This window comes from Sus scrofa, chromosome 14, assembly GCF_054392235.1.
Source record: "Sus scrofa isolate SSC_HxYL_T2T_F1_AM1 chromosome 14, Sscrofa_HxYL_maternal_Yorkshire_Landrace_v2.0, whole genome shotgun sequence".
NCBI classification, from domain to species: domain Eukaryota; kingdom Metazoa; phylum Chordata; class Mammalia; order Artiodactyla; family Suidae; genus Sus; species Sus scrofa.
In genome coordinates this window covers 125833284-125860918 of record NC_139396.1, presented here as the reverse complement: position 1 = coordinate 125860918, position 27635 = coordinate 125833284, and the positions used below count along the sequence as shown (strand labels likewise).

Below are 27635 nucleotides of genomic sequence, written 5' to 3'. Positions count from 1 at the left end.
AGATTTGAAGGAGAAATCAAAAGGTTTACAGGTAAGCAAAAGCTAAGGGAATTCAGCAACACTAACCAGCTTTACAACAAATACTAAAGGAACTTCTCTAGGCAGAAAAGAAAAGGCCACACTAGAAACAAAAATACCACAAATGACAAGTCTCATCAGTAAAGACTTATATACAGTAAAGGTAGGAAATCATCCATGCACAAATATGCTACCAAAATTAGAAATCGTGAGAAGAGGAGGGTACAAATGCAGGGCACTGGAGATGCACTTGCAGTTAAGAGACCAACAACTTAAAACAATCTTGGATATGTACAGACTCCTATATCAGAACTTCAGGGTAACTGCAAGCCAAAAATGTACAATTGATACCTACACAAATAAGAAAAATCAACTCAAATACAATACTAAAGAGAGTCATCAAGCCACAAGAGGAGAGAACAAGAGAAGAAGGGAAGTAAAAAGAGCAACAAAAACAAATCCAGGAGTTCCCATCATGGCGCAGTGGTCAATGAATCCGACTAGGAACCATGAGGTTGCGGGTTTGGTCCCTACCCTTGCTCAGTGGGTTAACGATCCGGCGTTGCCATGAGCTGTGGACGCGGCTCGGATCCCGCGTTGCTGTGGCTCTGGTGTAGGCCGGTGGCTACAGCTCCGATTCCACCCCTAGCCTGGGAACCTCCATATGCCGCGGGAGCCGCCCAAGAAATAGCAAAAAGACAAAACAAACAAACAAACAAAAAACAAATCCAAAACAGTTAATAAAATGTCAATAGGAACATACATATCAGTAATTACCTTAAGTGTAAATGGACTAAATGCCCCAAACAAAAGACATAGACTGGCTGAATGAATACAAAAACAAGATCCATATATATGCTGTCTTCAAGAGACCCAGTTCACTTCTAGGGAAACATACAAATTCAAAGTGGGGAGTTCCCATCATGGCTCAGTGGTTAACAAATCCGACTAGGAATCATGAGGCTGCAGGTTCCATCCCTGGCCTTGCTCAGTGGGTTGAGGATCTGGCGTTGCTGTGACCTGTGGTGTAGGTCGCAGACGTGGCTCGGATCCTGCATTGCTGTGGCTGTGGCGAAGGCTGGTGGCTTCAGCTCCGATTTGACCCCTAGCCTGGAAACCTCCATATGCCGTGGGAGTGTCCCTATAAAAGGCAAAAAGACAAAAAATGAAACAAACAAAAAAACAGCCAAACTGTTTTCCAAAGTGGCCATACCACTTTGCATTCCAAACAGCAGTGTATGAGAGTTCCAGTTGCTCTCCATCTTCATCAGCAGTCTTTATTATCAGTTAAAATTTTTGAATTATTCTCCTAGGTGTATGGTAGTGGATATACCACTACACACTATTGGAAAAATGTTAAACATCTTGAATATCTTTTCATGTGCTAATTTGTCTTCCATACATCTTATTAGATGATGTGTTTGTTCTTTTGCTTGTTTAGTTTTGTTTCTTTTTATTTTACGACTGCACCCAAGGTCATATGGAAGTTTCCTGGCCAGGGATTGAACCACAGCTGCAGCTGCAGCCCCAGCCACAGCTGCCACAAAGCCAGATCCTTTAAGCAACTGCCCTGGCAGGGGATCAAACCTTTACCTTTACCTCTGTCCTGACCTGAGCCTCTGCAATTGGATTCTTAACCCACTGTGCCATGGGGGGAGCTCCATCTTTTGCTTGTTTTTATTTTTTTGCTTTTTAGGGCCATACCTGCAGCCTCTGAAGGTTCCAGGCTAGGGATGGAATCGGAGCTGTAGCTGCTGGCCTACACCACAGCCACAACACCAGATCCAAGCCATGTCTGCAACCTATACCACAGCTCACGGCAATGCCAGATCCTTAACCCACTGAGCAAGGCCAGGGATCGAACCCACAACCTCTTTTTTCCTAGTCAGATTCGTTTCCACTGTGCCACGACAGGAACTCTTTTTGCTTGTTTTTAGATTGAGTTGGTTACTGAGTTTTTAGAGTTTCTTTATGTATTCTTGATATGAAAGACATAAGTCTTTTATCAGATATGTATTTGGAAATATTTTCTCTCATGTTATGGCTCTTCTTTCTAGGGCTTTTCAAATAGTAGAAGTTCTTGATTTTTAAAAAAAGTACATTTTATTTTCTCTTCTATGGGTCATGCTTTTGGTATCATATCTAAGAAATATTTGTCCAACCCAACATCACAAAGTTTTTTCTGATGTTTTATTTTTATAAAAGTTATGCAACTTTAGATTTATCATTTATGTCCATGATTAACTTCAGGTTAAATTTTGCAGTTGAGAAATAAGATATGTTTGGAGTTGATTTTTTGTTTCTTTGGTTCTTTTTTTTAGCATGTGGACACCTTTTTTTAAAAATGATAGTTGATTTACAGTGTTGTGCCGATTTCTGCTGTGCAGCAAAGTGATTCAGTCATACATACATATGCATTCTTTTTTTTAAATTATCTTCCATCATGTTCTATCCCAAGAGAAAGGATAGAATTCGCTGTGATACACAGTAAGACCTTATTGCTTATCCACTCCAAATGAGTAGTTTGCATCTACCAACCCCAAACTGCTAGTCCATCCCATTTCTTCCACCCTCCCTTGGCAACCACAAGTCTGTCCTCCATGTCCATGAATTTGTTTCTTTTCTGTAGATAGGTTCAACTGTGCCATAGCTCTGTTTCCAGATATAGGTGGTATCACATGGTATTTTTCTTTCTCTTTCTGACTTACTTCACTTAGTAGGAGAGTCTCTAGTTCTATCCATGTTGCTGCAAACAGCATTATTTTGTTATTTTTATGGCTGAATAGTATTCCATTGTGTATATGTGCCACATCTTTTTAATCCATTCCTCTGTCAATCAACATTCAGGTTGTTTCCATGTCTGGGCTATTGTGAATAGTACTGCAGTGAACATAGGGATGCATGTATCTTTTTCAAAGAAAGTTTTTGTCCAGATATATGCCCAGGAGTGTAATTGCTAGATCACATGGTAGCTCTGTATTTAGTTTTCTGAGGTACCTCCATAATTTTTTCCATAGTGTTTGTACTAATTTACATTCCCACCAACAGTGTAGGAGGCTTCCCTTTTCTACACGCCCTCTCTAGCATGTGTTATTTGTAGACTTAGTGATAATGGCCATTCTGACTGGTGTGAAGTGGTACCTCATTGTAGTTTTGATTTCCATTTCTCTAACAGTGATGTTGAGCATTTTTCATGTTCCTGTTGGCCATCTGTATGTCTTCTTTAGAGAAATGTCTATTCAGGTCTTCTGCCTATTTTTCATTTGGGATGTTTGGGTTTTTTTGCTATTGAGTTGTGTGAGTTGTTTGTATATTTTGGAGATTAAACCCTGAATGGTTGTATCCTTGTCTTTTTTTTTTTTTTTCTTTTTTTTTTTTTTTTTTAATGGTTTCCTTTGCTGTGCAAAAGCTTGTAGGTTTGATTAGGTCCCATTGGTTTATTTTTCTTTTTATTTCTATTGCTTTGGGAGACTGACCTAAGAAAGGTCATGACCTATACAATTGATGTCAGAGATGTTTTGCCTATGTTCTCTTCTAAGAGTTTTATGGTGTCTTGTCTTATGTTTAAGTCTTTAAGCCATTTTGAGTTTATTTTTGTGCATGGTGTGAAGGTGTGTTCTAGTTTCATTGATTCACATGCAGCCATCCAGTTTTCCCAGTACCACTTGCTGAAAAGACTTTTTCCCATTTTATATTCTTGCTTCCTTTGTCAAAGAGTAATTGACCATAGGTGTCTGCGTTTATTTTTGGGTTCTCTATTCTGATCATTTGGTCTGTATGTCTTTTTTTTTTTTTTAATCAGCACCACACTGTGCTGATTACTTTTTTTGCAATATTGTCTGCAGTCTGGGAGAGTTCTGCCTGCTCCTTGGTTTTGGTTCCTCAGGATTGCTTTGGCAATTCTGGGTCTTTTATGGTTCCACATAAATTTTTGGATTGTTTGTTCTAGTTCTGTGAAAAATGTCCTGGGTAATTTGATAGGGATTTCAGTGAATCTGTAGGTTACTTTGTGTAGTATGGCCATTTTAATGACATTAATTCTTCTAATCCAGGAGCATGGAATATATTTCCATTTCTTTGAATCCTTTTTAATTTCCTTAATTAATGTTTTCTAGTTCTTGCTATATAAGTCTTTTACCTCCTTGGTCAGATTTATTCCTAGGTATTTAATTTTGGGGGCTGCAATTTTAAAAGGTATTATATTTTTATATTCCTTTTCTAATATTTCACTGTTATTATCCAGAAATGGAACCGATTTCTGAATGTTAATCTTGTATCCTGCTACTTTGTTGAATTCATTGATCAGATCAAGTAGTTTTTGTGTGGTCTCCTTAGGGTTTTCTATGTATAGTATCATGTCACCTGCATACAGTGACCATTATACCTCTTCTCTTCCACTCTGGATACCTTTTATTACCTTTGTTTGTCCGATTGCTGTGGCTATGACTTCCAATATTATGTTGGATAAAAGTGATGAGAGTGGGCATCCTTGTCCTGCCAGATTTTAGTGGGAAGGCATTCAGCTTTGATCCATTGAGTATTATATTGGCCATGGGTTTGTCATAAATGGCTTTGATTATGTAAAGGTATGTTCCCTCTATACCCACTTGGGTAAGAGTTTTTATCATGAATGGATGTTGGACTTTGTCAAATGCTTTTTCTATATCTATTAAGATGATCATGCAGTTTTTGACTTTTCTTTTGTTAATGTGGCATATGACGATTGATTTGTGTATGTTGAGCCATCCTTCTGGACTTGTGATGAATCTCACTTGGTCATGGTATATGATTTTTTTTTTATGTATTGTTAGATTTGGTTGACTAAAATTTTGTTGAGAATTTTTGTGTCTGTATTCATCAAAGATTCTGGCCTGCAATTTTCTTTTTGGTACTATCTTTGTCTGGTTTTTGGTATTAGGGTGATAGTGGCTTCATAGAATATCTTTGGGAGTGTTCCTTTTTCTTCACCCTTTTGGAAAAGTTTAAGAAGAATGGGTATACATTCTTTGTATGTTTGGTAGAATTCGCCTATGAAGCCATCTGGTCCTGGACTTTTGTTTGTAAGGAGTATTTTTAGTACATGTTCTGTTCAGTTGATCTATTTCTTCTTGATTCAGTTTTGGCAGGCTATATGTCTCTAGAAACTTGTCCATTTCTTCTAGGTTGTCAAATTTGTTGGCATGTAATTTTTGGCAGTATGTTTTTTTGCATTTCTGCAGTATCTGTTGAGATTTCTCCTTTAGTTTATTTATTTATTTATTTATTTATTTATTTATTTATTTATTTGAGTTCTTTCTCTCTTCTTCTTGGTGAGTCTGGCCAGAAGTTCGTCAATTTTGTTCACCCTTTCAAAGAACCATTGTTCACCCTTTCAATGAACCAGCTCTTGGTTTTATTGATGTTTTTCATTGTTTTTTGAATCTCTATTTTGATTTCCTCTCTGGTCTTTATGATTTCCTTCCTTCTGCTGACTTTACGTTTTGTTTGTTCTTCTTTTTCAGTTCTTTTAGGTGGTAGGTTAAGTTGTTGATTTGAGATTTTTCTTCTTTTTTGAGGAAGGTCTGCATTGATGTAAACCCCTCTAAGAACTGCTTTTGTGGCTTCCCATAGATTTTGAATGGTTGTGTTTTCATTATCATTTGTCTTGAGGTATTTTTTTATTTCCCGCTTGATTTCCTCATTGACCTGTTAGTTTTTTAGTAGGATGTTGCTTGGTTTCCATGCAGTCAGTTTTTTCTCATTTCTTCTGTGGTTGATTTCTAGTTTTATACCATTGTGGTCAAGAAGATACTGGAAATCATTTCTATACTCTCAAGTTTCTTGAGGCTATTTTTGTGCCCCACTATGTGGCCAGTCCTTGAGAATGTTCCATGTGCACTTGAAAAGAATGTGTATTCTGATTTGTTTGGATGTAATGTCCTGAAAAATGTCAAGTCTGACTTTTCTATTGTGTCGTTTAGGATCTCTATTGCCTTACCGATTTTCTGTCCGAAGGCTCTGTTCATTGATGTGAATGGGGTGTTAAAGTTTCCTGTTATTATTGTATTCCTAGCAATTTCTCCTTTTATGTCTGTTAATATTTGTTTTATATATCTGGATGCTCCTGTATTAGGTGCATATATGTTGATGATTGTAATATCCTTTTTTCCCCCTTTTTTGGTCACCCTGTGGCATTTGGAATTCCTTGCCAGGGATCAGATCCAAGGTACAGTTTCCATCTGCACTGAAGCTGCAGCAGTGCCAGATCATTTACCCCACTGTGCTGGGCCAGGGATCAAACCTTGTCCTGGCACTGTAGAGACATCACTAATCCTGTTGTTCCACAGTGGAAATTCCTAATATCCTCTTCTTGAATTTATCTTTTTATCCTTAAATGTTATCCTTCTTTTTCTTTATGGGCTTTGTTTTAAAGTCTGTTTTCTCTGATAGGAGTCTTGTGACTCTAGCTTTCTTATTTCCATTTATATGAAATATCATTTTCCATCCCTCACTTTCAATCTATGTGTGTCCTTTGCCCTAAAGTGGGTCCCTTGTAGGCAACATATTGTAGGCTTTTGTTTTTTTATCTAGTCTGCCACTCTATGTATTTTGATTGGAGCATTCAGGTAATTGACATTAAGGTAATTATTGACATATATATATTTATTGCCTTTTTTTTTTAGGGCTGGACTTGTGGCACATGGAGGTTAGCAGTCTAGGAATCAAATTGGAGTTACAGCTGCTGGCCTACACCACAGCCACAGCAATGTGGGATCCGAGCCAAGTCTGCGACCTACACTACTGCTCATGGCAACGCTGTATCCTTCACCCACTGAGCGAGGCCAGGGATCGAACCCACATCCTCATGGATACTAGTTGAATTGGTTCCACTGCGCCATGATGGGATCTCCCTATTTATTGCTATATTAAACCTTGTTTTCCACTTGCTTCTACATTTCTCCTTTGTTCCTTTCTTTTTGTGTGTGTGGTTGATTTTATGCTTGTGTACTTTTGTTTGTTTGTTTGTGAATCTATTCTTTGTTTTTGATTTCTGGCTGCCTTGTTTTTCAAGTATTTTAACCCCTTCCTATATCTGCTTGCTTTAGCCTGAGAGTCGTATACGCTTGAACACATTCTTAAAAAAAAAAAAGTCTAGGTGTTCTTACTTTCCTTCTCCACATTCTATGATATTGAAGTCCTTTTTAAATATCTTTATGTTTGTCATTTTGCTGTTCCTTGTGTTTATCATTGCTTTCACAAATATGTGATTTTCGTTCCTTTTTGATCTGTATACTGATTTATTTGATTACTTTGCAGTTGTGATTTCCTTTATCCTGTATCTTCTTACTTCTCTCCTATTTTAGAGAACTTTCAGTATTTCTTTTACAATAGGTTATTGCTGTATTCTTGTAGGTTTTTTTTTTTTTTTTTTGGTCTTTTTGTCTCTTTAGGGCCACACCCACAGCATGTGGAGGTTCCCAGGCTAGGGGTCTAATTGGAGCCTCAGCTGCCCGCCTACACCAGAGCCACAGCAATGCCAGATCCGAGCTGCGTCTGTGACCTATACCACAGTTCATGGCAACACCAGGTCCTTAACCCAGTGAGCATGGCCAGGGATCGAACCTGCAACTCATGGTTCCTAGTCGGATTCGTTTCTGCTGCACCATGACGGGAACTCCTATTGCTGTTTTCTTTTAGTTTTTGCTTATCTGAGAAATCCTTTATTTCTCCTTCTATTTTAAATGATAATCTGCTGGGTAGTGTATTCTGGGTCGCATATTTTTACCTTTTAGAACTTTGAATATGTCTTGCCACTCTCTTCTGGCTTGCAGTGTTTCTATAGATAAATCACCTGATAGCTTTGTTGGGGTTCCCTCTTTTAATTAACTCTTTGTTTTTCTCTTGCTGCCTTTAGAATCCTCTCCTTTGGCTTTTTCCATTAATATGCTCCATTATAGTTCTGTTTGGCTTCATCTTCTTTGGCACCCTTTGTGTTTCCTGTATCTGGATATCTGTTTTCTTTTTTAGATTTGGGAAGTTTTCAGCCATAATTTCTTCAAATACTTATATTGCCCTCATTTTTTAAATTTGGTTTTCTGTCTGCTGTCCTGATTGGGTCATTTCCATTCTCTCCTCCAAGTCACTTATTCATTCCTCCGCATTATTCATTTTGCTTTTCGATGTCTTTAGCTCAATTTTTGTTTTGGCAAATGAATTTTCTATTTTTTCTTGGCTCCACATTATAGTTTCTAGTTCCTTTTTACAGTAATCTGCATTACTGTCGATAGCCATTCTTAACTCTTTCAGTATTTTCATAACATCCTTTTCGAACTCAGCATCTGTTAGGCTGAAGAGGTCTGCTTCATTGCTTGCTCCTTCAAGGGCATTCTCCTGTTCTTTTACTGGGAATGGTTCCTTTGCTTCTTCATCTTGCTTATATTTTTCTTACTCTGAGTTTAGAGTGAACAGTTATCTACTGTAGTCTTGCAGGGGTGCTATTTGTATGTGGGAGTATCCCTGGGCAGCTTGTATGGGTTACTATTTTTTTGGCCTGAGGGCTGTTTTTGCTTTGGATGCTTGTTGTCTCTTTCCTCAGTGTGTGCAGGCCATTTATGGAGCAGACAGGTGCATAGCCTGGGCATATGTCCTGGGAGATAGGAGTGGCGGGCTACGCCTGGTTGCAGGGCCCTCAGTAGGGACGGCAAACCCCAGAGACATGGGGGCAGTGCCCAGTCACGGGGCCCTTGGCAGTGGCAATGACAGGGCATGTGCCTTCCCAGAGAGGTGGGGGTGACAGGTGGCACCTGGTTGCAGGGCCCTTTGCATTGGTGTTGATCCCTGGGTTAGTAGGTTGTAGGCAGTGGCAGGCCGTGCCCACGTCTGGAGTCTGAGATGGCTGCCGCGGCTTGTACCCCTGTATCCCACACAAGAGTACTTTGCCACCTGAGAGCTTATGTGCGCACGGAGAAAGAAGTTCCTATGGCAGTCCACCCTCCCCCACCTTCTCACACTTCCCAGCAATGGCACCTTGCTTCTCTGGCACCCAGGCCTCCTCCTGCCCTCCATGGTCACAGTGGGCTGATGCACCCCACTCCCAGCCCTCTCAGGCTGTCTCCACACAGCCGACCCTAGTCCTCTCTGCAGGACTGACCTCCAAAGCCCAAGCCTCAGTGCCCAGCCCCTGCCTGATTGTCCCAGGCTGAGGTGCCTGGGCAGTGGTACCAGTCGTCTGTGTGGCCCTCTCTGCTTTGTCCTCCCCAGACTGGCTGCTGCACTTTTCTCCCACCTCATCTCCCCACCAGGCCAGTCGGGGGCCTCCCAGTATGAGGATTCTTACCGTCTTTCACAGCTCCCTCCCAGGAGTGCTGGTCTTGTCCTGAGACCCTTTTCTCTCTTTTCCTTTTGTCCTACCCAGTTATGTGGAGGTTTTCTTGCCCTTTTTAGAAGTCTTAGATTTTCTGCCAGTGTTCAGTAGATCTTCTGTGAGAATCATTCAATATAAAAATTTGTTTTGATGTATCTGTGGCAAGTGAATTCCATGTTCTACTCTGCCGTCTTGACTCCACTTGACACCTTTTTTTTTTCCTTTTAACACTTCTTTTATTTACTTTTTAATTTTTTTTTTTTTTTTTGGTCTATTTGCCTATTCTAGGGACGCTTCCCATGGCACATGGAGGTTCCCAGGCTAGGGGTCTAATTGGGGCTGTAGCCACCGGCCTATGCCAGAGCCACAGCAATGTGGGATCCGAGCCACATCTGCGACCAATGCCACAACTTATGACAACACCAGATCCTTACCCACTGAGCAAGGCCAGGGATCAAACCTGCAACCTCATGGTTCCTGGTTGGATTTGTTAACCACTGTGCCACGATGGGAACTCCCCAACATTTCTTTTTAAAAAAAAATTATGGTTCAGTGGTTTCAGGACCCAAGTTCTCTCTGAGGATGCAGGTTTGATCCCTGGCCTCACTCAGTGAGTTAAAGATCTAGCATTGTTGTGGCTAGGGCATAGGCCTCAGCTGCAGCTCTGATTCAGCTTTGGACTGGGAACTTCTATATGCTGCAGATGCAGCCTTAAAAAAGGAAAAAAAAATTTTTTTTGGCATGGATTTGATTTACAATATGGTGTTACACCAAAGTATTCAGTTTTACATATACACACATCCATTCTTTTTCAGGCTATTTTCCCACATAAGTTATTACAAAATATTGAGTAGAGTTCCCTGCAGTTCCTTTTCATTTTTCTATTTTACATATAGTAGTGTGTATATGTTAATCCCAGACTAATTTATCCCCTGCCGTTTCCCCTTTGATAACCATTATTTTGTTTTCTATGTTTGTGAGTCTGTTTCCCTTTTGTAAGTACATTCATTTGTACAATTAGAGTCCACATTTAAGTGATATCATATATGTCGTGTCTTTCTCTGACTTGGTTCACCCGCTATGATAATCTCTAGGTCCATCCATGTTGCTGCAAAAGGCATTATTTTGGTCTTTTTTTATGGCTGAGTAGTATTCCATTGCATATATGTACCACATCTTCTTTATTCTTTCCTCTGACGATGGACATTTAGGTTGCTTCCATGTCTTGGCTATTGTGAATAGCACTGCTGTGAGCATTGGGGTGCATGTGATCTTTTTGAAGTATGGTTTTCTCTGGATGCCCAGGAGTGGGATTGCTGGTTCACATGGCAGTTCTGTTTCTAGAGTTTTAAGGAAACTTTATACTCTTTGTCAAAGGGCTTGTACTAATTTACATTCCCACCACCAGCAGTGTAGGAGGGCTCCCTTTTCCCCACACCTTCTCCAGCATTTATTATTTGTAGATGGACACCCACTTTTTGAAAAGATTATCATCGCCATTGAATTGCTGTAGCACCATTGTAGAAAATCAGTTGACTATTTGTCAGTATATTTGTAGCCAGTCAATTTGTAGGAAGTTCCCAGGCCGGATGTAGAATCGGAACTTTAGCTGCAGGCCTATGCCACAGCCACGGCAGTGCCAGCTGCAAGCTACATCTGTGACCTATGTCGCAGCTTGTGGCAATGCTGGATCCTTAGCCCACTGAGCAATGCCGAGGATCAAACTCGCATCCTCACATTGTGTCAGGTTTCTAACCTGCTGAGCCACGAGAACTCCTGGAATTTTCTATATAGACAGTCATTGTTAAAACAGTTTTGTCTTATATTCTGATTTGTATGCTTTCCCTTTATTGCCATGTTGCACAAGGAAGGACCTCAAATATATCTTTGAGAAAGTGGACCCTATATATATGATTTTAATTTCTTGAAATCTGCCAGGACTCGTATTATGTATGGCTCAGCATGTGGTCAGTTTTGGTGAATGTTCCACATAAGCTCCCAAAGAATGGATTCTGTAGTTGTTTATCTCTAGATATATGTCAATTAAGTCACATTTATTAATTCTATTATTCAAATCATCTATATCCTGTTACATTGGTGGGGGAGGGTCTCCTGCTGGTTCTACTAAAAGAGGTGTTAAAATCTCTGTGACCCTAGACCTGCCCATTTCCTTTTTTGTAGTTGTCTACTTTTGCTTTATGGATTTTGAAGTGAGTATCAATTTAGAGTTGTTGTAACCTCATGGTTAACTGAATCACTTTATCATTATGAAATACCCTTCGTACTGCATTTAACATTTTTTACCTTCAAGTCTACTTCTAAAATTAATCATCTGTTTCTTCCCTCTTCGCCAGTCCCTAAGCTTCTCCCATTGTGTTTGGCACAATGCAGGAAGTGATCAATAAATGCTGTGCATATGACTGTCACTCAGTTTTCTATTTTTCAAATGTGAAATAGCCGTCCGTATATGTGATTTGTTTGCGTATCCCCTATACAGTTTCATTTTTGCCTTTAGTCTTTACGTAAATGGATTCATACTGTACATATCCCATTATTTTTCTTCACTCAACCTTGTTTTTGAGATTTATCCATGTTTTTTATTACTCATTGATTTTCACTGCTGTATAGTATTTCATTATATAAATAACTCCCCAGGCCATTCAGTCCCATACATATCTTAAAATACTATTTTCCAAATTTATCTCTCTCGTCTTGGCCTTTCCTTTGAGCTCCAGATTCAACATTGCTACTCTGACATAACAGCCATCTCAAATTAATGACCAAAAGAGAATTCTTGATTTCTGCTCTCCCCTTCACAATTTGTTACCTTTTCAATATTCCACATCACACCATGACAACATTCACACAGCTGTTCAAGAACTAAGTCAAGATGGAAACACATTTGTTTTTATGATGAAGGGTAAGCAGGGGGACAGACTGACTTGACTGGGGTAAAAATGATGGGATATGATGAGAGGAAGTTGGAGATGGGGAGTGGCTCGGACCTGTAGGGCTTGTATATTATGATAAGTTCAGATTCAGCATGAGTGTTCTAGGAAGCCACGGAAGGCTTGGCAAGCTAGAAGACCAGCTGGAATACAGGAGTCGTGAAGAATTAAGATGATGGTGGGAACTATCACAGTAGTAGTAAACATGGAGAATGGTGATCAGACTTGGAATATATTTTGAGGCCACAGGATAGAACTTGGTGATGGACTGGAGTGTGTAAAAATTAGACTTAAGCTCCTCATCTCCTTTTCCTTCTAGACCCTCCTATTAACTGTATTATTAGGTGCTCTCATTGCCTCTCCCATGATTTTTGTCTATTCTTTCATATTTCCTATTAGTTCATCTGTATCCCATCACAGGTGGTTTTGTAACATTCTCTCAGTTCACATTCTTTCTGCACCCATGTCTAATCTGCACTGATAACTATCAAGTTTTCACTTCTAGTAACTTTTCATTTATGAATGTTTCAACTCTAATTTTTACATATCTTCCTTATTTCTGTATCTAATTACCTTAATCATACTATTTTATGGTTTTTCAGATTCTTCTATTTGCAATTCCTAAATAACTAATTCTCCTATTTGTACCTGCTGACTCTTCCTCTTGGTAGTCCACTGCCCCTTGTGGATTGAGTGTGTGTGTGAACTCAATTCTTAGAATCTTTCCCCATATGATAGTCCTACAGGACCTTATCTGAAATTATTCCTATAGGGAAGTTTTGTATTTGCTTCTGCTTGGGTCCCAGAGTTGATTTGTTATTTTCTTGGCTTGTACTTCCTATAGCTATACGCTGAGCATAAACCCAACCTTCAGCTTACCTGTGGTGCAGGCTGGGGGTTCTGATTGCTCATAGAAGACTTCATGATTCTGGGCTCATAGACAGATCTACTAGTCCTGTTTGAATACATGAACTCTTTGTGGCTCTATGGAAAGGATTAAGTTATAGTTCAACTTTATTCTGTAAGCCTGAAACCAACGCTTTTGCCCCTATGTCGATATCAGGATCTCAGCCCCTGTACTCTTCAACAGAACTTTACTGGTTTGAAGGAATTTACCAGAGATTGGCAGGAATGCTTTCTTGAAGCAGTAGGCAGTTTTTGATGTCTGTCCTGACTGTGTGAATAGCGAATGTTTTCTGTTAAGTGGCATAACTCAATTTTTTGCTTTATAGATTCACATTTGAGTATTCTGGCACTTGATAACAGATATTCCTGCAATCAATTTCAGATTCCACTGATGCCAGCATTTATTGTTGGAAATGGAAGTCGTCTGTCTTTAATCAGGAGGTGTAAGATTATATTGGGATTATAATCCCAATCCCTTGTTACTTTTCCTATAATTTCTATTATGCTCTTTATAGTTCCTCCACCATTCCCTCTAAGTGGTCACATTCCCATGCAGCATCACTGCAGTATATACTTTTTAATAAGATTATGTTAACCATTCAGAAGGAATAAGGCTATGTTGTACAAATTCAATCAGTTCCATCATCAGAGACTTTCACCCTTGTTACCCTTATAAATTCTCATTGAAAATCTATTTTTTTTGAGAAATGTTTGTGGATATATATACTTATAAGAAAATTATACCCAGAACCCCAAATTTTAATATTTTTTTAGTATTAAAAACTTTTAACATTTTTCTATAGGAAATACTAGTGATGACTCTTAATTTCTGAATCTATAATTATTTTTAACTGTCTGAAATTTTCTATAATAAACACACAAAAAAGAGATGTACAGTACCGCAGACATAGTATTATCATCACACTGTTTTGTTTTTTAAATGCACACATTAAAAAACATAACTACTATATCATTATCACATTCACAAACTTTGCAGCTATAAATATCTTTAATATCATCCAATACTGTGTTCAATTTTCCCTAGTGTAGCAATTATTCTTAAATTATAATACTGTGACTCCAAAACGGGTCACTTATTTGAGAATACTTAGTTCTTAACCTGTTTTGTTTTGTTTTTTTTGCCTTTTCTAGGGCCGCTTCTCGCAGCATATGGAGGTTCCCAGGCTAGGGGTTTAATCGGAGCTGTAGCCACCAGCCTACACCAGAGCCACGGCAACATTGGATCCGAGCTGCATCTGCGACTCACACCACAGCTCACAGCAATGCCGGATCCTTACGAGGTCAGGGATCGAACCCACAACCTCATGGTTCCTAGTCGGATTTGTTAACCACTGCGCCATGACAGGAACTCCTTAAGCTGTTTTTCTTTATTTGGAAAGCTGGAGTGTAACTTTACACAATCAAAAAGTTGTTTTTTAAACGTTACAGTCACACTAAGTCTCCCTGTGACCTTCTTTTCCCAGAGGCATTCACTACTCATTTCCCTGTCTTTTGTTCTAGAAATATTGTACTCTTTTAAAATATAAACCTGCCTAATATCTGTCTTCCAGCTAGCTCTGACTTTCAAATTGGAAAAAACTTTCTAGCTTTCATAGTGTGAATTCTTCTGCTCCTTTCTATCTTTTTAATGATATATTGCTCCCTATGTATTCTTAGAAAATATTACTATGAACTATGTTAAATAGCTGGCTTATGGAAATAACAAATCATTAATTAAAAAAACCTTCAACTCAGGCATACTGGCTTAGCTACCCAGTGGTATGTACAACCGATGTCCTATATAAAGAATTTTCTTTTGGTCTTGTAGCAAACTCGAATATAAGCCCTAAATAATGAAGAAATAACCATTTAATTAGTAAGAAAAAAGATCTTGAGCTTTTTAAGACTCTTACCTAATCTTTTCCTAGTGATCAGTTCCTACAAATAACACACAGTTGCATATATTTTAGTTTAAATCTTATTTTTTATTCTCTTGTGGAATGCTATGTTTAATGTTACAGTATGGTTGTCAGAGCTACTGAAATGTGACACATGTCCATGTCTAAATGCTGCAGAACAGTATAACTTTAAACAAAAAAGTTATTTTACAGCTGAGGTCTGATGGTTTTTAAACCGATGCCTATGTGTATGGCCAGCCACAAACCTGGGGGATGTTTATTACCTGTACATGTATATACAAATATATTCCATACATATATATGCACACAGGCATGTATTAATTTATGTGTGAAATTTATAAAATTATGTACATACACATACATGCATATCTATATACATATACCCACCCTCACTAATGAACTTGCTTTTCTACTCCTAATCAGCTCCATGCCCAATTATTGCTGCCCAGTATAACTACATGATTTTAGTGCCAATGCCAAGCACCCTTTTGGATGCAGGACAGGTACCTCTGTGCATATAGATATGTGTATTTATGTATGTTTGTGTATATAAAGGAATTGTGTCTCCCTTTTATGCTTCAGTCATGCATTACTAGAGTAAACAGTCTTTTCACCATAGGTTTTGAAATTCTAAACAGTGTAAAATCTACTTCTGGAAAACTGTATATGTTCATAGTTACAAAAAATATATTATATATATATATGATTGAAACCTATTGAGTACATATGTTCTCTGAATCTGGCTATATCCTAGCCCTTAGATAAATTAAAAAAACACCCTGTTAATTAGGATGTTATGATAGGCTTAAATAGAACATTACCTGTATTTAGAATAGTTGATATATTTTAAAAGTTGACAAAATGTTGTTAAAGATTTGAAAAACACTATGCCTCTGCATTAAATATATAAAGGATTCCACCGACGGCCTGGTTTAATTCATTGTCTAAGATTTTCATGTTCCAAGAGTGACCAATATTGTAGTCATTATTCTCAAAATTATGGCTCATTAAGGCTTTTATACAAAAAAAAGCCCTAATTTTAATCATTTATGAAAACAAGTTCTATTTAAAAGAAAAAAATTGTACATGAACACTAAAGTACTCATGGATATTATCCTGTACAAAGTAACTGTATAAAGCTAGGAGGCCTGTTCTCAGCAAGAACACCTCATGGTAGCACATGTAAACCTGGTTTGCTTCCTCTGCTCTGCAGCTGTTCAGCATGTAAAATTTAAACCATTTCACATTAACATTTAAATTTAATACAGTGCAAATGTTTGAGAATAACTTGTTCCCCCCAGTGAAACAAGAACCAGCGTTATGCTGGATATTCTTCAGATCTATTTACACATTGAGCTAAAAGTTCACCATAAACTTTGAAATTTGCTGAATATCAGCAAAAATGTTACTGAACTAGCAGCAATTGCATTTACAATATTTGATCGTTATTTGAGAGAATGCATAAAATTTTCCAGGCTGTACTCTGAATCGTATTGCTCTTGATCCCAAAGGTCACTCAGGTTTTCAAGAATTGATTTCATACTCGCTTTTCCAGAAGTAGAAGTATCAGCTTTTTCTGCTTTGCCATCCTAAAGAAAAATTGGCAGGAAGATAAAATGTTAAGATTAATTTCAGAAATCATATTTCCTGTAAAATATTACACTTGTTACTAACATTGCACTTTTCAACTGAGTTCAAGTGATGGGGAAGTTTACAATCTCCATAAGATAGCCTATTCTATTTTCCCACAGCCCTAATAATGTATCATTTTATGCTTTTTATTTGAGAAGAATTACTGCCTTTGTCATTCTTCTCCCTTGTATATATACATGTGTATATGTTATGTACATATTAAAATATATAGTTAAGGAGTTCCCATCATGGCTCAGTGGTAACAAACCGACTAGCATCCATGAGAACATGGGTTCGATCCCTGGCCTTGCTCAGCAGGTTAAGGATCTGGTGCTGCCGTGAGCTGTAGTGTAGATCACAGATGCAGCTCAGATCCTGCGTTGCTGTGGCTATGGCATAGGCTGGCAGCTGCAGCTCCAATTCAACCCCTAGCCTGGGAACTTCCATATGCCTTGGGTGTGGCCCTAAAAAAAAAAAAAGTATGTATGTGTGTGTGTGTGTGTATATATATATATATATGTGTGTGTGTGTGTGTGTATATATATATGTATATATATAATCAAATTATCAGCTTTTTCCCAAAACCATTTGAGAACAAGTTGTAGATAGATATTATGCCCCTTTATCCAAGGAACAAGGTCATTCTCTTATATAACTAAAGTACAAAGATCAAAATAAGGAAATTTAATATCTTAATATTAAAATGTTCTAATATATAGTCCATAATCAAATTTTGCCCTAAAGATCATGTACGGCAATAGTTCTTGCTTCCATGGAGCACCCCTTCCATCTGGTTTTGCTCACTGAAAGTCACCCATAAGAATATTTTTTTCAAACAGGATAAAATACATTTGAAGCAACCCCTGTTTCTTTTGAGTCTTTTTTCCAGGTTACTCAGATCTTGTTCTTTCAACCTTATCTTACATGAATGAAGACCCTTTCCCCATTCGGGTCATCTTTTGGGAGACTACTAATTCGTTTCTGTTTAAAATGTGGCACTCAAAACCAGACATAATATTCTAAATGAGACTTAACACAGAGTAGAGTGAAACTACTTTCTCTCAAATTTGGACACCATAATTCTGTTATTACAGCTAGCTTGATGCCATTATATAAGGCCATTTATACTGAGTGTGCAGCTGATTTTCTGAACCTATGTAGGACATTAACTCCAACCCTATTAATTTTACATTATCAGACTGACCAATATTTCCAGCTGGTACATCCTTTGATTATGGATTGTCATCTTGATGTTAATATGATGATGTTCCATCCTCCACAAAAGCAAAAACAGCTACTATTTATTATCTTTACAACCATGTAGTACTATAGATAATTGTTATCCTGCCAAGGCTGAAGATGCTCAGAGAAGTTAATTTGTCTAAGGTGACCAGTTAATAGGGAGTAGGGCAAGAAACAAAGACCCAAGTCTAGCTGATTCCAGACATAACCGTCTTTTAAAAGTGGGGACTAAGGAAAGAAAAGTTGGGGGAAGACACTGAAGACATCAATCGGAAAGTCAAAACTTCAAACATCCCCCAGTATCCTGGAAAGTCAAAACTTCAAATATCCCCTTGTATCCTGCAGAGTTTTATCACAAATTCCTCAAAGGGCTGTCAAGCTGATAATAAAGTGAATGCCTTTTCTACTCCTTTTAATACTTTCACCAAGGAGTCCCAGGAGTCTATGAACACATTAAAGATACGACAAATTGTGTAAGTTCTTTACCTTATCAAGAGTAAACAGATCAAGGAGTTGATCTGTCCCCATACTCTGCAAACTCGAATTCTCTTGGCTAATAACAGTATTCGCTATGTTCATCTTGAATTTCTGCAACCCCATTATTTTCTCTTCCAGCGTTCCTCTGGTTATCAGTCGATACACATTAACCACACGTTTCTGAATGAGGAAAAGAAGTTAACCAACTGCAGCACAAATGAATAAGCTTTGAGGTTTATCAAGTCAGAAGGCTTGCATACTTTACTGCTAAGTACTTAACTACTACTGAATGAGGGTTGGGTTTCTTTATTTATCTGGGCCCATATGCTTAAATTGTTTGTAGACAATCACAGAATATTAGGAATAGGCAGTGTCCCAGGTTTTCTTAGCCTAAGCACCTCATTTAATACATGAGGAAGTGGTGCCACAGAATTAAGTGACTTGCCTAAGGTCATAACACTTATTGACAGAAAAGCAGGAACTTAAACCAAAGCTTCATGTGTTTTGAGGAGAGTGTTTTTTCCAGTGCACAAGGTAACACCTGTGAATGGGACGTTTTACCTGCCCAATGCGATGGGCCCGGTCCATGGCTTGCAGATCACGCATGGGATTCCAGTCATGCTCCACAAATACCACTGTGTCAGCGCCTGTTAAGTTAAGCCCCAGGCCACCAACATGTGTTGTAAGTAAGAGAACATCTATGGATGGATCATTATTAAACCTAAAAACATAGATATTAAGAAATAAAATTAGTACATTTCTTTCTAAAGTTCCAGTAACAGAAACGTAACTGTTTTATCAAAATTAAAGAGCACAAATGAGAACAGAGCTTTATAAATCCATGATATAGATAATTCCGTGACTGAGTTGAGACTATCTTTTTTAAAAATACTAAGGAGTAATAGAAAGAAGGTATTCTAGAACATGTCAGAAATTTTATACATAGCAGTTAAGTCCACTTAGGTTATATTTTAAGGTATCAGAAAAAGAGTAAGTTGTAAAAATGGAACTGACACTTATTATAATGAAGACAACTCAACTATGAACCTTTAACTATGAGCACAGAAGAGTGTGGAAAAAGGCTAGATCAGTCAAGAAAGGCAGATCAGGGTGTTGAGGATTGCTCAAATTGTACTAGCCCTAGTAGATATTGACAAAGGACATCTAGTAGCTTCTAGGAAAAAGAAAAACTAACATTGCTAAGCTACTGTTTAGTACATTCTCACCAAGCAATGGGACTTGTATTTTACATGCTTTATGATACTTTTACAATAGCTCTATAAGGATATTATCATTATCCTTATTTGAGAGAGACTCAGGCTGTGTGGATGAAAAACAGGCCCAAGAGAACACTGCCTTATTTAGTCAGGTGTCAAATGAGCGTCCAAGGCCCCTTCATCGGTCTCTAACTGTACTGACTAAAAATCTTAGAGATCTTGCTAAAAATGCTCACGCTTGAGTTCCCACTGTTGCACAGTGGGTTAAGAATCTGATGGCAGTGGCCTGGGTTGCTGTGGAAGCATGGTTTGATCCCTGGCCTGATGCAGTGGTTAAAGGATTGGCACTGCCACAGCTGTGACTTGGATTCAATCCCTGGCCTGGGAATTTACATATGCTACAGGTACAGCCATTAAAAAAAAAAAAAAAAAAAAAAAAAAAAAAAAAAAAAAAAAACTTTTTTTTTTAAGTTGCTCACTCTTAAAGTTAGCAAGTTTGGGGAAGAATAGGAATCTGCATTTAAAAACTGGAAGCCTTGGAGTTCCCATTGTGACTCAGCAGGTTAAGAACCCGACATAGTGTCCATGAGGATGCAAGTTCAACCCCTGGCCTTGCTCAGTGGGTTTAGGACCTGGTGTTGCTGCAGGCTGGGGTGTAGGTATAACAGATGTGGCTCAGATCCAGTGTTGCCATGGCTGTGGTATAGGCCAGCAGCTGCAGCTCTGATTTGACCTGTAGCCCAGAAACTTCCATATGCCGCAGGTTTGGCCCTTAAAGAAAAAAGAAAAAGAAAGAAAGAAAATATTCCAAACCCCTGAGGTTTCTAAAGCAGAGCATGCAGACTATACATAAGAAACACTGCACTCAGCTAATCTGCTTCCAAGCTAGGCCAGCTTGCAGCTTCCTTTCAGCAGAGACATAGGGATCAGAATAAAGATCTTAGTTTAGCCATTTGTTTGCTTCCTCCCTCCCACTCAAGCCCCCAAAAATAGGTGAGGGGGAAAGTACTCTGTTTTTGTCGATGGCCTTAATTTTTTCATACCCTTACAAGTGCTTTCCAAACACAGTCACACTTCCCCCCCTAACTATACTTACCAGTTATACTGCAGTACTAGATTTTAAAAAAAGTAAACACTAAGTTGGGTTGAAATATACAAAATAAAACATATTACAGATATTTAGCCTGAGAGAATACTGCACGAGGCAAACTTCTATGTAAGTAATAATAACACTTTGACTATAATTTGATCTATGAATTTTAGAAGCCACTTACCGTGAAACAATGGAATGCCTCTGACCAGGAGGTATGCTACCGTCTAATCTCAAGTAAGTGACAGAGGGTAAGTGAGGTTTGAGAAGATCATGTTCTACTATGTCAAGCATGCTTTTTAGCTGACAGAAGATCAGTATCCTGTGCTGGGCTACAATCGACTCTGTGCCACTCTCAGAAGTGCTGCCATTTCCCAAACCACAGTCCAACAGCAACTTGAAAACAAAAACAAGTATTACACAGGTGTTCAATAAAAGTAGGCAACCAATCTCACCAAAATAAGTGTATCTGTTTGTGGTGAGAAAAGGTGTACTTACCTGTGACCTGGAAAGCAGATTAGCACTCTGGGCTGCAGTGTGTCACCCTGCAGCACTTGGAACTAGTTTTGAGGTGCTCAGGCTTAGAATTTCCTGGTCACCTTTTCAGGAGAGTTTCTAACAAGCATTTCTTCCCTTTCTTTAGTTCCTTGAGGCTCATGAGAACCTCAATGAGTGTTTATTGAAAATGGTAACAATGAAGACACCCAAGCAAAATGGTTCATGAAGGGTTAAGAAAGATTAAAATGTGAAGAAACATAAAGAAGCACCTGAATTTGGCAGAAATCAAAGTCACAAAAATGAAAGAGAACCAAAAGCATCTAGGTAGATTTCCTGGATTCCTGAGCTTACTGCTTTATCTGTAGACATAATCTTTAACAGCAAGAATCACACTGCTATGAATCTTGTTTTGCATTTCCTGATACTTAAGTGATTCAGTGCTTGGCACATAGAAGCTACAATAAATAAATGAACTAAATCCAAGACAATCACGTTTAGATCAGTTTGAAAAACTAACTTACCAAAGTAGTCATCTCCATCCCTGAGATCTTAGATCCTGAATTCTGTTCAAAATGTAAGACCTTAGGCAGGGTGCTTTCTCCTTTCTATTCATGAAACTTCCTTAGAAAACCAAAAGCTCAGATGGCAAAGATAATAAAAGGCCATCCAAAGCAAACTCCAAATTCAATGTAAATCTCTCTAGGTATTCTACAGAAAAAAAATTAATATAGCAAGCCTGAACTGCTTTTCTTAGAAAGTCCTGCTTGCAAGGTCAGCCCTTGGCTGAAAGAAGTCTGGAACTTGGATTTGGGGATTTTTCCCATCATTCCCTAATTGGTAAGGGTGGCTTACTGTGCTTAAACTGTTATGTAAACAATTTATGCTGCTTTCTTTCTGGGAGTCTAGAATTTTGGTACGAACTAGGTAGAGTGAATCTATGTAATCAGATCCAATAAAAACTTTGGGCACTGAGCCTCTGAGGAACTTCCCTAGAAGATAACACTTCCTATATGTTCTTATCCTTTGATATTGGGGAACTAACTATTCTTTCTTTATTACTAACAGCCCTTAAATTTAACATTTTTATTAGCTTGTGGTAGGTTTTTTTCCTTCTCCTAGATAGAAGAGGCAAATGATATACTACATGGAACTTCTCCAAATGGAATAAAGAAATCTGATAAATATAATTAGCCCTATCCCTTGCCCCTAAATCTGTAGTAAGATTACTATCCAAGATAAATTTCTTTAAAAAAAAAAAAAAATTCCCCTCTAGAGTATTTTAGGTGAGTATGACTGTGTGGTATCCAGGATGAGATATCCAGTATAAAGAACGTGCTATCATCGGTGGAACATGCTATAGGACATCTGTCAAACAGGAGAATGAGGATTTATCACAATGTCTGTGTCATGCAGATTTAATCATCTCAGTCCCTTAGGTAGCAGTATCATAAAACTCACAGATAACCAGTCATACTAAGCACATCCAACTAAGACTTCTCTCTGAATCCACGCTCACCAGTCTTCCTAATATAATCTTCCAGTGTAGCTGATTGTATAAACAAATCATCTGACATATGGATTCTCGTCCGGCAGCAGAACTGGCTTTCTGATTTTTCCCAATAATCGCATAACCTGAATCTGCCCTGAGAGACTGATGGACAACAAACATCCTGACAAAATCTAGTTCATGGCCTTCAAAAGTTGATTACCAGACTCCAGGGCATGTTTACCAAGGCCACCTTATATGCCCATCTGAGAGGCCAGGTTCCTCTCTAGACAACAATTTAATCTTGCCCTAACTTCATCTTAGGCTAAATTACCCCAGATTTTTCAAGCTATTCCTCATATAAAATGGTTTCTTTTGATCTTATAGTGCCCAAAACTATAAATGATACTCAAAAAATTTGGTCTGACTGGTATAAAATACAATGAAACTATGATGCTCTCATTTTGGCCATAACACTATTAATCCCACCCAAAATCATATTAGCTTTATTCACTGGCAACTATACAATTTACACAGTAGGGTTAATAATGAACTTGCCATCATATCAAACAACTTTACCTTTTATGAAATGTCTGCCCAGTCTGACAAAATTTCTGTTCACCTAAGTGTTTTATTTTAAAATTGACTGTTTATCTCCATTAAATTTCACCTAGAATTTCAGTGCATCATTCCAGCCTCCTGATGTTTAAAAAATCTGGTTCTGGTAGTATTAGGTACTATTACATGCTAACAAATATTTTTCTGTATTTCTAGGGTTAGATTTTTAAAAAATAAGACTTCTCCCTTAATTCAGAGAATACACTTATTTTACATGAGAGAGAGAACCTTTATTCTGAGTGGATGAAAAGGAAAGGAAGGATTCTAAGAAAAGCCTTCCAAGAGTTTGGCCAGAAACAATCTGGGCCTAAATTGCAGAGTTCCTAAGCATCTTAATTTCAGATACTTCAGGGTAATAAGAAGCACGCGAGGAGCTCCCATTGTGGCACAGTGGATTAAGAATCGGACTGTACTGGCTTGAGTCACTGTTCAGGCACAGGTTTGATCCCCGGCCTGGTGCAGTGGGTTAAAGGATCTGGCATTGCCACATCTGTGGCAAAGACTAGCTGCCGCTCAGATTCAATCCCTGTCACAGGAACTTCCATATGCCAAGGGTGCAGCTATTAAGAAAAAGAAAAAAAAAAGAATACCCTAAAATGAGAGATCAATTTAAGTAATAATAGCTGGGGGAAAAGATGTATAAAACGAAAAACTAAAAATAATTTAAAACCTGTAGAATAATTAAAATGTCGATAAAATTTGATTTTTATTTGAAAATAGATCTAATTAGCTGATTTCTTGACAAAGTATATCTTACAGCTTTATGTAATCTATCACTACGTTAAGAAAATCATGAATATTTTACATATCAAGCTTGGTCAAACAAGAAAACTGTGTCATCTATAATTTATCTAAAGGTAACAGTCATTTTTCAATTTTATGTTAAAAGACCATTCTTTTACAATTAGTGATATAAAAAATATACACCTGGATGTCATAAATATCATATATTTCATTATATAACATTTTCTATACTAGTCCGTATGAAATCTAAAATCTTCATTAATTATTCTCATTAAATTTAAGGCAGAATGACTACAGAAAGCTAAAATAACTAAAGTCCAGATTTTTAATGAGATTGTAATTTTTAAGGCTAGTAAGGACCAAATGGTATTAGCATTAACATTTACATTAACTTGAAACTAACCTGAAATTGGTTCCTTTAATTTAAACTTTTCATATTTTAGAATTTTCTTTTTCTTTTTTTTGCTTTTTAGGGACGCACCCACAGCATATGGAGGTTCCCGGGCTAGGGGTCAAATCAGAGCTACAGCCGCCGGCCTGCACCGCAGCCACAGCAACATAGGTTCCGAGTCGCGTCTGCAACCTACACCATAGCTCATGGCAACACTGGATCCTTAACCCACTGAGCAAGGCCAGGGATCAAACCCACAACCTTATGGTTCCTAGTCGGATTCGTTTCCACTGTGTCATGACGGGAATGCCATATTTTAGAATTTTAAAAAATTCCATTTTTAAAAGATCTACCAAAAATGACACAAACAAAATGGTAGAGTAGTCAGTTCCCAGAAAAATAAACTCAATGGCCCACACTGACATACATTACAATGAAACCAGTGAAAGACAGGGACAGAGAAGTGTTGAAAAGGGATCCTCAATGAGATCAACACCTATTTTTCTCATCAGAAACCATGGAGAATACTACCAAGAAAGTGAAAAGATAATCTACAGGAGAAAGTATTTACAAATCATTTATCTGGAGTTCCCGTCATGGTTCAGCAGAAATGAATCTGACTAGTATCCATGAAGATGCGGGTTTGATCCCTGGCCTTACTCAGTGGTTTAAGGACATGGCGTTGCTGTGGCTGTGGTGTAGGCCAGCAGCTACTACTCCGATTCGATCCCTAGCCTGGGAACTTCCATGTGCTGTGGGTACGGCCCTAAAAAGCACAAAAAAACTAAAAACAAATCATTTATCTGATAAAGGTTTAATATAAATTCTAGAATGTAAATTCCTAAAACTCAACCAAAAGGCAAACAATTCAATGAAAAAACAAAGGACTTAAATAGGCATTTCTCCAAAGAAGATATAAAATTGTCCTAATAAGTACATGAAGAAACAATATCATTAGCCATCAGGGATAGCAAATCAAATCAATGATGAGATACCACTTCATACCTACTGTAATGACTATAATTTTAAAAAGGAAAATATGTGCTGGTGAAGATACTGAAATAATGGAACCCTGGCACAGAGGTGGTAGGAACAGAAATGGTGCAGCCACTGTGGAAAACAGTTCGGCAGTTCTTAAAAACGTTAAATGCAGAACTGCTATATGATTTAGCAGTTCCACTCCCAGGTCTATGTCTAAAATAACTGAAAAGAGGGACTCAAGCAAATTCTTATAAGCTAATGTTCACTGGAGCATTATTCGTAATAGGCAAAAGATGGAAACAACCATCAACACATGAATGGATAAACAAAATGTGGTGGTGGTGATAAAATAACAATAATAGAGGAATGTTATTTGGCCATAAAAATGAATGAAGTGCAGACACATAATGTAACACGAATGAGCCTTGAAAATAAGTGAAATAAGCCAAACACAAAAGGACAAATAATATATGATTCCACTTACATGAAATATTTAGAATAGGCAAATTCATATAGGCAAAAAGGAGATTAGAGGTTCCCAGGGGTTATGGAAAAGAGAGTGGGAAGTTATTGCTTAACTTGTACAGAGTTTCTTCTTTTTTTTTTTTTTCTGGCATATGGAGGTTCCCAGGCTAGGGGTCAAAATGGAGCTACAGCTGCCAGCCTACGCCACAGCCACAGCAATGCCAGATCTGAGCCAGGTCTGTGACCTACACCACAGCTCATGACAACACCAGATCCTCAAACCCCCGAGCAAGGCCAGGGATGGAACCTGCAACCTCATGGTTCCTAGTCGGATTCGTTTCTGCTGTGCCACAAAGGGAACTCCCAGAGTTTCTATTTGGATGATGGAAAAATCTTGGAAATAAATAGTGGTGATGGTTATATAGCACTGTGAATGTAATTAATGCCACAGAATTCTAACTTTGGTTAAATGGCATATATTTTACGTATTTTACATTTTTTTTTTTCCTGGCCATGCCCCATGGCATGTGGAAGTTCCCAGGCCAAAGGACTGAACCTGTGCCACAGCAGTGACAACACCAGATCCTTATGCCTGCTGACCCGCCCAGGAATTCCTACCTCAATTTTTAAAAAGCTCTATCAAAAATTTACAAACCAAACTTAAAAATAAAAGAAACAGTAAATACATCAGTAATCTTGTAAAAAAGCAAATTTAACTAGTGCTACCGATCAGGAGTGTGCAACACACATCTAACACTTGTAAGTGCAACTTACTTGTTTCAAAGCCGAGAGTTTAGGGGCATGTTGAATATCATGGAGAGAAGAATTCTGAACTGCAAGTTTCTCAGTGGTACTCTTGAATTCTGGATGTTGAGGTGTTAAAACTAATGCTGGATGGTTGCACAGTTTTCGTAAGTACTGCAGCGCCTTTAAGGAGGAAAAAGTACAGAAGTCTCTTTCATATGCCACAAATATTTGTATCTCAGTATCTTTTCCTATGCTATCGCATCTATCTAGAATGCCCTTCTTCCTCTTCTCACTACTCCTACTCATTCTTTCTTTTCTTTTTTTTTTTTTTTTGCCTTTTCTAGGGCCGTTCCCACAGCATATGGAGATTCCCAGGCAAGGGGTCTAATTGGAGTTGTAGCCACTGGCCTACGCCAAAGCTACAGCAACTCGGGATGTGAGCCACGTCTGCAACCTACACCACAGCTCACGGCAACACCGGATCCTTAACCCACTGAGCAAAGTCAGGGATCGAACCCGCAACCTCAAGGTTCCTAGTGAGATTCGTTAACCACTGAGCCATGATGGGAACTCCCTACTCATTCTTTAGGAATCAGTTCAAATATCTCATCTGTGATGTCTTCATCTGTGCTTCTTGGGCAAATTGTATTTATTTTTATGAAGCATTTATAACTCATATAAATTTTACTGTGTCTGTCTGTCTCCTCCAGTAGACAATGAGCTTCTCATGACAGAAAAACTGTCTTATTAGTTCCTATAGCTAACTCTTTCCCACTCAAAGTGCCCAATAATGCTGATACCCGCTTCTGGAACTAGACATCATTTCCTAGAGGGTTTCTCAAACTTTGGTGGATTTAAAAGCTTGAGGACCTTATACATCTGTAAATCTCTTCCCCTCTACAGTATTTTGATT

At 38.2% G+C, this 27635-nt stretch overlaps 1 protein-coding gene across 5 annotated transcripts in view; it reads right to left on the bottom strand.

Annotated features, from left to right (window-relative positions):
• Positions 1 to 15179: 15179 nt before the first annotated feature.
• The window catches only part of BTAF1 (B-TFIID TATA-box binding protein associated factor 1), a 109842-nt gene continuing 97386 nt past the window's right edge, over positions 15180 to 27635 (bottom strand). For all 5 annotated transcript variants that reach the window (XR_014826618.1, XM_003359291.6, XM_084994847.1 and 2 more), the window contains 5 exons: positions 26750 to 26902; positions 20977 to 21188; positions 19047 to 19206; positions 18495 to 18665; positions 15180 to 16723 (listed from right to left, as the gene is read on the bottom strand). Coding sequence is in view for 4 of the 5 variants with exons in the window: in XM_003359291.6 (XP_003359339.3) it covers positions 16580 to 16723; positions 18495 to 18665; positions 19047 to 19206; positions 20977 to 21188; positions 26750 to 26902 (840 nt within the window). In the remaining variant the exon portion in view is untranslated. The remainder of the gene's footprint in view (positions 16724 to 18494; positions 18666 to 19046; positions 19207 to 20976; positions 21189 to 26749; positions 26903 to 27635) is intronic.